Raw genomic sequence first — 15,000 nt, forward strand, 5'->3', positions numbered from 1 at the left:
TTGGACGTTGAGTCACCTTTCCCTCAGATAGTCGCGTCGCTTTCACTTCTGCTCAACTCTCGACCTACAGTAACCTCCCGCTCTGCTCTAGTTACTCTAGTTCCTCTAGTTACTATAGTTACTCTAGTTACTTTAGTTACTCTAGTTCCTCTAGTTACTATAGTTACTCTAGTTACTTTAGTTCCTCTAGTTACTATAGTTACTCTAGTTACTTTAGTTCCTCTAGTTACTCTAGTTACCTATCTGTAACAGAGTATTATCTGCCGCTGAGAGAACGTCCTCCAGCTTTTATTGTGAAAGGGTTGTTGTGTTTGGAAGCTTGTACTTTCCCAGAATGCCTTTCTGTCTCAGTGATATCCTGACCTGCTGATGACACAGAAACAGGAAGTGTCATCAGATAGAAACAGGAAGTGACATCAGATAGAAATAGGAAGTTAGTGTCAGCTGTTGGTGGTGAATAAGGGGTCATGTTGTAAACACATGGAGCAGCTGACTGCTGACCACTTCCTCTGGTTTCTATGGAGACCTTTATACAGATATTAGGCCAGCGGTTCTCAAAGTGTGGGGCGCGCCCCACTGGTGGGGAATAGAGACGTGACAGGTGGGGCGCGCCAAACGGGAGGATATTTTCCTTTTTATGCCTTTATATTTTTATCCAGACATCCCAACTGTCCCGGAAGTTCCGGGAGTCTCCCGCATATTGATAGCGGCTCCTTGACGCCCGCAAATGAGATCCGATCTCCCGAAATCTGGAGCAAGACCGCGCACTAGACTAGAGAGTGACTGCGTGCGTGCGTGCGTGCGTGCGTGCGTGCGTGCGTGCGTGTGACTATAAATGCAGCGCGTGTGAGAGCAAACCGTCCTTAGAGATGTGTGTTGCCGCTTATTAGACCGATCACCCCCGGGGGCGACACCAAGTGTAACAGGAATCCCCCTCCCCACCCCCACCCCTTTATCAAGACCACACCCCCCCACCCCCACCCCTTTATCAAGACCACACACACACTGTGCGAGGATTTGCTGTTTTGCAAATAGGCCTACATAAAAAATAGAGCCACAGCTGATGAGCTGTTTAAGATCACGGACAGGTAGCCTACCTCAAAGAACACGGCCTTAAATGGGAAAACTGTGTGGGCTTCTGCTCCGATGGCGCACAGACCATGGCAGGGTCAGGAACCGGGCTGCCGGCCCTAATAAAGAGGGCTGGCCAGATGCACACTGGACGCCCTGGACGCCCTGTGTCATTCACAGGGAAGCGCTCACGTCAAGGCAGCTCAGCCCTGAACTAACTGAGGTTTTGACAGAAGTTGTGAGCGTGGTAAATGTTATCAAAACCCGACCCCTGACAGTGCGACTGTTCTCTGCACTTCGCGAGGAAACGGGAGCTGATCACACATCTGAAGCAAGATGGCTCCCGGGGCAAAGGGCTGTCACGCGTCTTTGAGCTCAGGGCACAGATTCGGATTTCTCTTCTTTTCTTTTTTTAACGGATTGCAAAGTGGCACATTTATTTCTTTTCTATTTTTGAACTTGACACAAATTTTGACACAGCTGCACTTTTATTTTCTTTATTTTTGAACTTGCTGTTATTTGATGTAGCCTAGATAGTTAGTTTGTATTTAGATACTACATGTTACTATAGTTACAGATACTACATGTTACTATAGGCTACTGATACTACATGTTACTATAGTTACAGATACTACTTGTTACTATAGGCTACTGATACTACATGTTACTATAGTTACTGATACTACATGTTACTATAGGCTACTGATACTACTTGTTACTATAGTTACTGATACTACTTGTTACTATAGGCTACTGATACTACATGTTACTATAGTTACTGATACTACTTGTTACTATAGGCTACTGATACTACTTGTTACTATAGTTACTGATACTACTTGTTACTATAGGCTACTGATACTACTTGTTACTATAGTTACTGATACTACTTGTTACTATAGGCTACTGATACTACTTGTTACTATAGTTACTGATACTACTTGTTACTATAGGCTACTGATACTACTTGTTACTATAGTTACTGATACTACTTGTTACTATAGTTACTGATACTACTTGTTACTATAGTTACTGATACTACTTGTTACTATAGTTACTGATACTACTTGTTACTATAGGCTATTGATACTACTTGTTACTATAGTTATTGATACTACTTGTTACTATAGTTACTGATACTACTTGTTACTATAGTTACTGATACTACTTGTTACTATAGTTACTGATACTACTTGTTACTATAGGCTACTGATACTACTTGTTACTATAGTTACTGATACTACTTGTTACTATAGGCTACTGATACTACTTGTTACTATAGTTACTGATACTACTTGTTACTATAGGCTACTGATACTACTTGTTACTATAGTTACTGATACTACATGTTACTATAGGCTACTGATACTACTTGTTACTATAGTTACTGATACTACTTGTTACTATAGGCTACTGATACTACATGTTACTATAGGCTACTGATACTACTTGTTACTATAGTTACTGATACTACTTGTTACTATAGGCTACTGATACTACTTGTTCCTATAGTTACTGATACTACTTGTTACTATAGGCTACTGATACTACTTGTTACTTAAATAAATTGGAACATTTTAAGCTTGTTGGTATTTCATTAGCATTGTGTTGGGGCGATGGGGGAGGGGGGGGGCTTGAAAATTCCCCCGTTGTCCAAAGTGGGGAATGACCGAAAAAGTTTGAGAACCACTGAGTTAGGCTGTCATCGATACATGGTAGTAGTACTAGTATCTAAAGTACTGACTAAACAGTAGTACTAGTAACTCAAAGTACTGACTAAACAGTAGTACTACTAGCTCAAAGTACTGACTAAACAGTACTAGTAGCTCAAAGTACTAACTAAACAGTAGTACTAGTAGCTCAAAGTACTGACTAAACAGTACTAGTATCTAAAGTACTGACTAAACAGTAGTACTAGTAACTCAAAGTACTGACTAAACAGTAGTACTACTAGCTCAAAGTACTGACTAAACAGTACTAGTAGCTCAAAGTACTAACTAAACAGTAGTACTAGTAGCTCAAAGTACTGACTAAACAGTAGTACTAGTATCTAAAGTACTGACTAAACAGTAGTACTAGTAGCTCAAAGTACTGACTAAACAGTAGTACTAGTATCTAAAGTACTGACTAAACAGTTGTACTAGTAGCTCAAAGTACTGACTAAACAGTAGTACTAGTATCTAAAGTACTGTGTGTACTCTGTGTGTAGCTGGCCGGTATGAACAGCTGTAGTACTAGTATCTAAAGTACTGTGTGTGTGTACTGTGTGTAGCTGGCTGGTATGAACAGCTGTAGTGCTAGTATCTAAAGTACTGTGTGTGTGTACTGTGTGTAGCTGGCTGGTATGAACAGCTGTAGTGCTAGTATCTAAAGTACTGCGTGTGTGTACTGTGTGTAGCTGGCCGGTATGAACAGCTGGGTGGACCTGAGGAAGGAGATCATCTTCCTGACCCAGAACGCCACGTCCTCCCCCAGCACCATGTACCAGGCCGTCTCCAGGATCGTGTGCGGCCACCCAGAGGGGGGGGGCCTGCAGATCAAGTCCCTCAACTGGTACGAGGACAGCAACTACAAGGCGCTGTTCGGTAACCACGGCAACAGCAGCGAGGACGAGACCGCCGCGCTCTACGACAACTCCTCCAGTGAGTCCTAGACCTGTTTATAACACACACACACACACACACAGACAGACAGACAGACAGACAGACACTGAGAGACATACACCCACACACTTTTTGTTTTTTTATTTAACCTTTATTTATTGTGTGTGTGTGTCTCAGCTCCCTACTGTAACAGTCTGGTCCAGAGCATGGACTCTAACCCGATGTCCAGGATGATCTGGCAGGCTCTGAAGCCTCTGCTGCTGGGGAAGATCCTGTACACGCCCCACACCCCCGCCACCCAGAGGGTCATCCACGAGGTATGACATCACTTCCTGTCTGCTCAGGGTGGTGTGGCTAGAAGGGATACAGCCAGAAGTTATGCAAAATCTGTTCAGGTGCATTCTGGTCTTACAGGGCGGTGTGTTCAGGTGCATTCTGGGTGTGCTGGTCTTACAGGGAGGTGTGTTCAGGTGCATTCTGGGAGTATTGCTATCTTGAGGCAACAGGAAGTGATGGCACCATTGACCAACAAAAACCTGGTCTAAAGTCAATAACGCAGCATTTCATTGTTATTTTAACAGAGCATTAGTAAAATGCTCCTAGGCTCGTGCACAGCGCACACACACTATGCTCGTTACACACACAGGGACGCACAGCAGCACACACACACACACACACACACACACACACACACACACACACACACACACACACACACACACACACACACACACACACACACACACACACACACACACACACACACACACACATAAAATATTACGGTGTAAATCCTCCATCATAACAGCAATGCTCCAAGGTCCAAACGCACCTGGCTTTTAAAGGGAATGGGAGATGATCTCTGATTGGTTGATTGCATGTTACGCCCAAAACACCCCTCTGATTAATGAAGACACTAAGTACAACCCTTTAGAAACATGCACCCGGCACACGGACCATTGTTTCTGCCGTTAAACTAGCAAAAGTGGATTTAGACACGCCCTAAACACACCTGCACCAGGCGCTTCACGCCGTGACCTCAGACCGTTAAAATAGGGCCCTCAGCCACACACGTGGGTCTGATTGGACCTCTTCCTGGACTGGAGTAGAGCTACATGCTAACGTCAATAAGGCAATAATCAATGCTTAAGTCAGGAGGACCTGTTATGTTGGTGGCCGGAGTTTCTGGAGCAGGTCCAGTTGTGTAGATTATGGTCTAGATTTTAGAAGCATTCATTGGTGATTTATACTGAGATACTCCCACACACGGTCTCACTTCGCCAGCTATTGAATTTCTCTCTTTAGTCAGACAGTGTGGGGGAGTTTCTTTACAACTTTTGACCGACTCGTCCCTCTCTGCTGTACCTGTCTCTGTTAGGTTTGCCGTTTGACCCAAAACACAGAGACAACACACACGGAGGCAGATAGCAGTTAGAGATGTTTATTTGAACAGTCAGACAGAATAGTGCAAAGAGGGGGAGTTTGGGATGTGTAGCTTCTGGATGAGGCAGGCGGGCAGCGAGGAACCCAGGGCAGAACTGCGAGTCGGAGCAGGCAGTATTATTAGGGATGTCTCCTCCAGACTGGACTACTGTAACGCACTACTCATTGGGATTCCTAGAAAGAGTCTGCAGAGGCTTCAGTACATCCACAACTCTGCAGCTAGGATCCTGATGAGAGTGCGGAAACATGAGCACATTACCCCCATTCTCCACTCACTCCACTGGCTTCCCGTCTCCACCAGGATTGAGTACAAGGTTTCCCTCCTCACACATCAATGCATCCATGGACATGCCCCCCCCTACCTCAAAGAACTCATCAACCCACAAAACACAACACGCTCCCTCCGCTCCACTCACTCCAACCTCCTCCACATACCCAGAACCAGACTCAGGACAAGATACTCAGGGAGATAGGGCCTTCTGTCTGTGGATCGCCCTCCCTGACACCTTGAGGGCACCTCGATCCACTGACTGGTTTAAAAAAGGTCTTAAGACATTTCTTTTTAGCAAAGCTTTTGGTCCCCTTTAGAATTTTTTCTTTTTTGTTTCTTTTCTTTGTTGTATTTTAAACTGCTTATTTATTTATTTACTTTTTTTTTTTTTTTTTTTGGGTTTCTAACCTGTAGCACTTTGAGATCCTTGATGAAAAGTGCATTATAAATTAAATGTATTATTATTATTTATTATTTATGTCCCGATCAGGTTTTTTTGCCCTCGAGTCCGAGTCATTTGATTTTGAGTATCTACCGATACCGAGTCCCGATCCGATACTTCTATAATAATTCACCTTTATAATCCCTCCAGACCGCAGACATACTCGCGCTTTTCGCTTCAAGCTGCTTCCGTCTTCTACTTTGCCGGCATTTAACCAATAGCGTCTCTGCAACAAAGTGATGTCATGCCGCACGCGTTGCTGTTTCTGTGTGGAGTCAAAAGGGTCTAACTCTGGGCCACCGCATAACTATAGATGTGTTAAAAAATAATGAGATATACATATATATCCCAGTCCTGATCGGGAGGTAACGTCCGATTCCGATCGAGTCTGAAACCACGTGATCGGATCTGGACATCCCTAGTTTTGAGGGGGTCCAGTCTTGACTCACCGACCGAAATCCAGAGGGGATGTGAGTGAGCAGTGCAGGGTGGAAATCAGCAGCTCAGCAAAAAGCGGCAGAGCAATGGCTGGACAGGGAGGCAGCGAAGCAGGTCAGAGCGGGATCTGAACGAAGGATAACAGGATTAAACAGAGTACTAGGAATTAACAAAATTACGAGCAGGACACACAGAGCCAAGTTACCACAAGAGTAGTTTAACGATCTGGCGCTGAAGAGGTGAACAGCCCGGGTAGATATACTGCAGAGGTGATGAATGGAATCATGCAGCTGTGTGGAAACTGCAGGAGTGAATGGCCCCGCCCCTTGACCTAGATCCTCCAAAGCCACGCCTCTCGTAGCCTCAGGTGCAGACGAACACAATACAGACAGAAAGGGGAGAGGACCACACACAGGCAGGGAGAACACAGCCAACCCATAACAGTCTCAGGTTATAGACTGGTCCCTCTCCGCTACACCTGTCTCATGTTATAGACTGGTCCCTCTCCGCTACACCTGTCTCAGGTTATAGACTGGTCCCTCTCTGCTGCAACTGTCTCAGGTTATAGATGTGAAAAGTATTTTTCTGTTATATATATATATATATATGTGTGTTTCAGTCTTCGGCCGTAGTGACAGTGGTGATGCCTGAGCAGTAAGCTCGTGTTGATGTTAATGTGTGTGACCCCCGTAACTGTGTAACTGTGTCTGTGGTGCGTTCAGGTGAACCGGACCTTCCAGGAGCTCGGTGTGTTCAGGGACCTGGGCGGGATGTGGGAGGAGATGAGACCCAAAGTCTGGAAGTTCATGGAGAACAGCGAGCAGATGGACCTGCTCCGGGTAAACATCTTCATTCTTTACCACTTATATTGTATTATATTATATTATATTATATAATTATATACCTTTACCCCCTCACTGTTCTCTCTTTCTTTACTCTTTATACCATGTTGTTGTGTAGTCGGATGTCTGCTAGTAAGTCAACTAAACTCCTCATGTCTGCTCAGTGGTTGAATAATAATAATAATAATAATAATAATAATAATAATAAACTTTGGTTCAGACTCTGCTGAAGAACAACGTCACCGCCAGCTTCTTTGGAGCTCAGCTGAGCGGCACGGACTGGACGGTGGACGACGTCTCCTACTTCCTGTCCAAGCAGGCGCCGGACCCCCGCCGGCCGGGCGTCACCTGGAGGGAGGTGTTCAACGAGACGGACCAGGCCATCATGAGCATCTCCCGCTTCATGGAGGTAGCACCTTGTTATTCATTGTTCTTTAATGCTGCACATATTAATATCCATCCATTACTGTCTGGATGAATGGATTAATGTTACCAGATCACATGATCACATGATCATTTATCTGTGTGTGTGTGTGTGTGTGTGTGTGTGTGTGTGTCTCAGTGTGTAAACCTGGATAAACTGGAGCCTGTCTCCAGCGAGGAGCGGCTGGTGAACCGGTCCATGGTTCTGCTGGAGGACAGGAAGTTCTGGGCGGGGATCGTGTTCCCTGACGTTGAGCCCAACGCCACCGAGCTGCCGACCAAACTCAACTACAAGATCCGCATGGACATCGACAACGTGGAGAGGACCAATAAGATCAAAGACGCGTAAGCACACACACACACACACACACACACACACACACACACACACACACACATAAACACACAGATGAAAGTGTTCCTGAGAGCTGTTAAGGTTAATTTCCCTTCATTACCAAACCCACCAGACTCCATGTAAATAATCACTACTTTTAGCGTGTATAGAGCCAGCATATTTCCACCAGACTCCATGTAAATAATCAGTACTTTTAGCGTGTATAGAGCCAGCATATTTCCACCAGACTCCATGTAAATAATCAGTACTTTTAGCATGTATAGAGCCAGTATATTTCCACCAGACTCCATGTAAATAATCAGGACTTTTAGCGTGTATAGAGCCAGCATATTTCCACCAGACTCCATGTAAATAATCAGTACTTTTAGCATGTATAGAGCCAGTATATTTCCACCAGACTCCATGTAAATAATCAGGACTTTTAGCGTGTATAGAGCCAGCATATTTTCACCAGACTCCATGTAAATAATCACTACTTTTAGCATGTATAGAGCCAGCATATCTCCACCAGACTCCATGTAAATAATCACTACTTTTAGCGTGTATAGAGCCAGCATATTTCCACCAGACTCCATGTAAATAATCAGGACTTTTAGCGTGTATAGAGCCAGCATATTTCCACCAGACTCCATGTAAATAATCAGGACTTTTAGCATGTATAGAGCCAGCATATTTTCACCAGACTCCATGTAAATAATCACTACTTTTAGCGTATATAGAGCCAGCATATTTCCACATGTAAATGGGTGAATTAAGGGTTTATTTCAACCAAACCAGAGTGGTGATTGTTGGAACAGTGAAAAGATGAACCAAGACGGCTTTTGATAGTTTTATTTAGTTTCTGTCCACTTTGAATGAAGTGTGTTTTACGATGACAAGAATACGGTTTATTTACATGGAGTCTGGCTCCATCAGAAGATGTTGTACTGTCCCTTTAAGTGTTTTGAAGGTGACCCACTCTGTTGTCTCCCCAGGTACTGGGACCCCGGTCCCCGGGCCGACCCCTTTGAGGACATGCGGTACATCTGGGGCGGGTTCACGTACCTGCAGGACGTTATCGAGCAAGGCATCATCAGAGCCATGACGGGCACCAAGGAGAAGACGGGCGTCTACATCCAGCAGATGCCGTATCCCTGCTACGTAGACGACATGTACGTTTCAACTGTTCAGACATTACTTTCAGCTGTTTATTTCTACCATGTATTCATTCCTTTTAGCTAACTACCTGTTTATACGTCTGTGTTAGCTTGCTAACTAGTTTTCACACTCTAACATGCACAATGTAGTATTGCTGATAGATTGCTCAGAATATCTCAGAATAAGGGCAAAAACCGTAATATTATGTGCATGTAAACATGGTTATTTTCCTAACATGTCCCCCTGTGTTTCACCTGTGTTTCCCCTGTGTTCCCCTGTGTTTCCCCTGTGTTTCCCCTGTGTTCCCCTATGTCCCCGTGTTCCTCCTGTGTTCCCCTGTGTTCCCCCTGTGTTCCCCCTGTGTTCCCCCCTGTGTTCCCCGTGTTCCCTCTGTGTCCCCGTGTTCCCCCTGTGTTCCCCCTGTGTTCCCCCTGTGTCCCCCTGTGTTTCCCCTGTGTTCCCCTATGTCCCCGTGTTCCTCCTGTGTTCCCCTGTGTTCCCCCTGTGTTTCCCCCTGTGTTCCCCGTGTTCCCTCTGTGTCCCCGTGTTCCCCCTGTGTTCCCCCTGTGTCCCCCTGTGTTCCACTTGTTGCCCACTGTGTTCCCCCTGTGTTCCCCTGTGTTCCCTTTGTGTTCCCCCTGTGTTCCCCCTGTGTTCCCCATGTGTTCCCCTATGTTCCCCCTGTGTTCCCTCTGTGTTCCCCCTGTGTTCTCATGTGTTCCCCCTGTGTTCCCATGTGTTCCCCCTTGTGTTTCCCCTGTGTTCCCCCTGTGTTCCCATGTGTTCCCCGGTGTTCCCCCTGTGTTCCCCCTGTGTTCCCGTGTTCCCCCTGTGTTCCCCCTGTGTTCCCACTGTTCAGCTTCCTGCGAGTGATGAGCCGCTCCATGCCTCTCTTCATGACGCTGGCCTGGATGTACTCGGTGGCGATCATCCTGAAGAGCGTGGTGTACGAGAAGGAAGCTCGGCTGAAGGAGACCATGAGGATTATGGGATTGAACAACGGCATCCTGTGGTTCAGCTGGTTCATCAGCAGCCTGATTCCTCTGCTGGTCAGCGCTGGGCTGCTGGTGCTGCTGCTCAAGGTCACCCCCAAATCATATTCACTATTATCAATCAGTAGTGCTGTTAGAAACAGAAATAGTTCCCTATATAACAGTGGTTCTCAAGCTTTTTTCAATAATGTTCCCTTTCAATAATGTTTACTGTTTTTTTAAGCCACGTACCCCCTAAAGTCTCTATAAAGAGAAACAATACAGCGATAGATTTACTAAACAACAGCCTTGTACCTGGAAAACATTTAGATGATGATGAAAAAAGGCGACAAAAACTTAAAAAAAACCTGACAAAACAAACGACAAAACCTCTGTGTTCACCGTGTTTAACCTGTGTTCCTCCTGTGTTCCTCCTGTGTTCCTCCTGTGTTTCCCTTGTGTTCCTCCTGTGTTCCTCCTGTGTTCCTCCTGTGTTTCCCCTGTGTTTCCCTTGTGTTCCTCCTGTGTTTCCCCTGTGTTCCCCCTGTGTTTCCCTGTGTTCCCCCTGTGTTTCCCTGTGTTCCCCCTGTGTTTCCCTGTGTTTCCCTGTGTTCCCCTGTGTTTCCCTGTGTTCCCCCTGTGTTCCCCCTGTGTTCCCGTGTTTCCCCTGTATTCCTCCTGTGTTCCGCCTGTGTCCCCCCTGTGTCCCCCCTGTGTTCCTCCTGTGTTCCCCCTGTGGTCCCCTGTCTTCCCCCTGTGTTCCCCCTGTGTCCCTGTGTTCCCCCTGTGTTCCCCCTGTGTTTGTTCATCAAAAAAAGCGAAAGAGAAAACAAAGACAGTAGAAGTAACCCTAGGGGGACACGTACCCCCTGCAGTCTTCCAGAGTACCCCTAGGGGGACACATACCCCCTGCAGTCCTCTAAAGTACTCCTAGGGGGACACGTACCCCCTGCAGTCCTCCAGAGTACCCCTAGGGGGACACATACCCCCTGCAGTCCTCTAAAGTACCCCTAGGGGGACACGTACCCCCTGCAGTCCTCCAGAGTACCCCTAGGGGGACACGTACCCCCATTTGAGAACCACTGCTCTATAGTGTGAAAGATATCCTTTAATGAAGTTGTGTCTGTGTGTTTTGGGTCCAGAAGGGGAACCTGCTGCCCTACAGCGACCCCGGCGTGGTCTTCCTCTTCCTGGGATCCTTCGCTGTGGTAACCATCATGCAGTGCTTCCTCCTCAGCACGGCGTTCGCCCGCGCCAACCTAGCGGCCGCCTGCGGAGGGATCATCTACTTCACGCTCTACCTGCCCTACGTGATGTGTGTCGCCTGGGAGGACTACATCGGCTTCGGAGCCAAAGTCTTCGCCGTAAGTCCGCCACACTCACACACGTTGGTTGTTATGATGCTGTGTTGTTATTGGACAGACACACACACACACACACACACATACACACACACAGATATACACACACAGATACACACACACACACACACACACACACACACACACACACACAGAGACACACACACACAGATATACACACACACACACACACACACACACACACACAGATATACACACACACACACAGATACACACACACACAGAAACACACACACACACAGATATACACACACACAGATACACACACACACACACACAGATACACACACACACACACACACACACACACACAGATATATATACACACACACACACACACACAGAGACACACACACACAGAGACACACACACAGATACACACACACACACACACACAGAGACACACACACAGATATACACACACACACACACACACACACACACACACACACACACACACACACACAGAGACACACACACAGATATACACACACACAGATATACACACACACACAGATACACACACACACACACACACACAGATATACACACACACACACACACACACACACACAGATATACACACACACACACACACACAGATATACACACACACACACACACACACACACATGCAGACACACACACACACACACAGACACACACACACACACACATGCATGCAGATACACAGACACACACACACACAGATATATACACACACACACAGAGACACACACACAGATATACACACACACACACACACACAGATACACACACACACACAGATATACACACACACACACACACACACACACAGAGACACACACACAGATATACACACACACACACACACACACACACACACATGCATGCAGATACACAGACACACACACACACAGACACATACACACATTTGTTGTCATGCTGCTGTGTTGTGATTGGCCAGAGTGAGACATGTCCCCCCCCCCCTGCAGAGCTTCCTGTCCCCCGTGGCGTTCGGGTTCGGCTGCGAGTACTTTGCCCTGTTCGAGGAGCAGGGGGTCGGCATCCAGTGGAAGAACCTGGTGTCCAGTCCCCTGGAGGAGGACGACTACAGCCTCCGCACCTCCATCATCATGATGTACGTCGACTCCTTCCTCTACGGAGTCCTCACCTGGTACATCGAGGCCGTGTTCCCAGGTACACACACACACACACACACACACACACACACACACACCTTTAGTAAAGGGTAACTTCTGGATTTTTCAACCTGGGCCCTACTTTCCAATGTTTTTGTGTGTAGGGGTGTGCAAAAAAATCGATTCACATTCTAATCGCGATTGAAGCTCTACACATTCATAATCCATTCATATTTTTTTATTTTTTTTCAATTGTATCTACTGTCTACTGCAAAGTAACTACATTTACATACTGTGAATCGTGTTTTTAATCGAATCTTGAGCCTGACAATTGGAATCGAATCGTGACATTTTCTAAATCGTGCACCCCTACTACGTACCACACACACCGTCAGTTAGGGTCACCCACCAGACTCCATGTAAATAATCAGTACTTTTATCATCTTAAAACACACCATTCAAAGTGGACAGAAACAAACTGTATCATGTTAAACTAAAAATAAAAGGATCTTCCTCTTTAACTAAAAGGTCTATCTCTGTAGGGATCCATCCCATAATGTTGTCAGACACTTAGAATAATAATCCAGGGTTTCCCGCTACCGGATAAGCGGAAGAAGATGGATGGATGGATGGGTTTCCCGCAGAAAATTTGTTAGTTAAGTTAACTGACGACTTAGTTAAGGCGACCCGCCTTAACTGCAAAGTGCTGCAGGAAACCCTGATAATCTGAGTCTGTCAGCGGCAGAAACAGAACTTTTAATGAACGCTAGCTGATGCTAAACACTCAATATTGAACCAAATTTAAAGATTTTTGTTCCCATCAGTGACTCTTACACAGAAACATGGAAGAATAGGGTCCAGGTTGGAGAGAAATAAAGTTACCCTCTAAGCTGTAACATGTGAAACCCAGCCAGCTTCTCTTATTAAATGTTTACACAGATATTGTGATGATTAGTCTGAGTTTTGTGAAGGTGTGTGTGCTGTGTGTCTCAGGTCAGTACGGGATCCCTCGGCCCTGGTACTTCCCCCTCAGTAAGTCCTACTGGTTCGGAGAGAAGGAAGGAAAGTCCAACAGCGTTCCTCTGAGCCGGAGAGGAAACCCAGAAGGTGAGAACGCTGTAACGCAGAGTAACATACGGGGTGACAGAGCTACACTCACACACACACACACACACACACACACACACACACACACACACACACACACACACACACACACACACACACACACACCCATTACATCATCTCTTTATTTATAAAGCAGCTTTCACGCATGCAGCCCAAAGTGAATGAAATGAGAACCCAGATGAAATCCAGCCAGAGGAGAGGTCTAAGGGGTAATATCGCAGTTTTCTGGAGTTTGTAAGGACTGCAGCTGCCTGACTGACCTGTGAAAACACCAGTACAATAGTCTTAAGTTACTGAAAATGGATGCATGAACAAGTTTTTTCTGTGTCTTGTTGAGACAGAAAAGCCTTTTACTGGAGCTATATGTTTCAGCTGGTAAAAGGCAGATTTAGTAAATACACCAAGATTTCTGACTTGATTTGTAACATTCATTGGCTTTTTTTTTTTATTACTTTTCTCTTATGCAAAACACCTATTTTGTATATATTTGTGTCTGTATTTATTGTATATTATTATATCAATGTTTAATATGTTTGTCTGCACCAATCACGGAGGCAGATTCCACGTAAGTGTAACTTATTGTGGCAATGAAGACGTTTCTGATTGTGACAGTGAGCACTGACCTTTAAGACTTTTAATGTGAAACTCTGCGTCTTCCTGTGTGTGTTTTGCAGCGGTGTGCATCGAGGAGGAGCCGGCTCACCTGCAGCCCGGCGTCTACATCGAGAACCTGGTGAAGGTTTACCGTCACGGGAAGAAGCTGGCGGTGGACGGACTCACGCTCGGCTTCTACGAGGGACAGATCACGTCCTTCCTGGGACACAACGGAGCCGGGAAAACCACCACCATGTGAGTAACGAGTCACAGGGACAGAGACAGAGACTAGGGCTGGGACAGAGACAGACACTAGTGCTAGGACAGAGACAGAGACAGACACTAGGGCTGGGACAGACACTTAGGCTGGGGCAGAGACAGAGACAGACACTAGGGCTGGGACAGAGACAGACAAGCTGGGACGGAGACAGAGACAGACACTAGGACAGAGACAGACACTAGGACAGAGACAGACAGGACTGATCCAGTTCCTCCCTGATACATGCTGATTGATCATTCTCATTTATTGTGATTTGAGAGTGTTGAGTATATTGGGATTTTATTTTCCTTCTTTAACATAAACTAATGATGTTGTCCCTGTAGGTCCATCCTGACAGATCCAGTATGTTAATATGAATGATGTTGTCCCTGTAGGTCCATCCTGACGGGTCTGTTCCCTCCCACCTCTGGTACCGCCTACATCCTGGGCAGAGACATCCGGACGGAGCTGAGCGCCATCAGACAGAGTCTGGGAGTCTGTCCTCAACACAACGTCC

General features: G+C 46.0%; 2 protein-coding genes across 3 annotated transcripts in view; both read left to right on the forward strand.

Annotated features, from left to right (window-relative positions):
* nfkb1 (nuclear factor of kappa light polypeptide gene enhancer in B-cells 1) overlaps positions 1-15,000 on the forward strand; it is a 1,201,612-nt gene that overhangs the window by 39,303 nt on the left and 1,147,309 nt on the right. The gene's annotated exons all lie outside the window — the stretch shown is intronic.
* The window catches only part of LOC116060261 (phospholipid-transporting ATPase ABCA1-like), a 90,195-nt gene that overhangs the window by 19,697 nt on the left and 55,498 nt on the right, over positions 1-15,000 (forward strand). For both annotated transcript variants that reach the window (XM_036006301.1, XM_036006298.1), the window contains exons 9-20: positions 3,470-3,713; positions 3,852-3,991; positions 6,991-7,107; positions 7,331-7,519; positions 7,673-7,878; positions 8,863-9,039; positions 9,885-10,107; positions 11,139-11,360; positions 12,356-12,560; positions 13,496-13,609; positions 14,305-14,479; positions 14,879-15,000. The exon at positions 14,879-15,000 is cut by the window's right edge and continues 10 nt beyond it. In XM_036006301.1, the coding sequence (XP_035862194.1) occupies positions 3,470-3,713; positions 3,852-3,991; positions 6,991-7,107; positions 7,331-7,519; positions 7,673-7,878; positions 8,863-9,039; positions 9,885-10,107; positions 11,139-11,360; positions 12,356-12,560; positions 13,496-13,609; positions 14,305-14,479; positions 14,879-15,000 (2,134 nt within the window). The remainder of the gene's footprint in view (positions 1-3,469; positions 3,714-3,851; positions 3,992-6,990; positions 7,108-7,330; positions 7,520-7,672; positions 7,879-8,862; positions 9,040-9,884; positions 10,108-11,138; positions 11,361-12,355; positions 12,561-13,495; positions 13,610-14,304; positions 14,480-14,878) is intronic.

Source organism: Sander lucioperca, chromosome 1 (genome assembly GCF_008315115.2).
Source record: "Sander lucioperca isolate FBNREF2018 chromosome 1, SLUC_FBN_1.2, whole genome shotgun sequence".
In the NCBI taxonomy this organism is placed as follows: Eukaryota; Metazoa; Chordata; class Actinopteri; order Perciformes; family Percidae; genus Sander; species Sander lucioperca.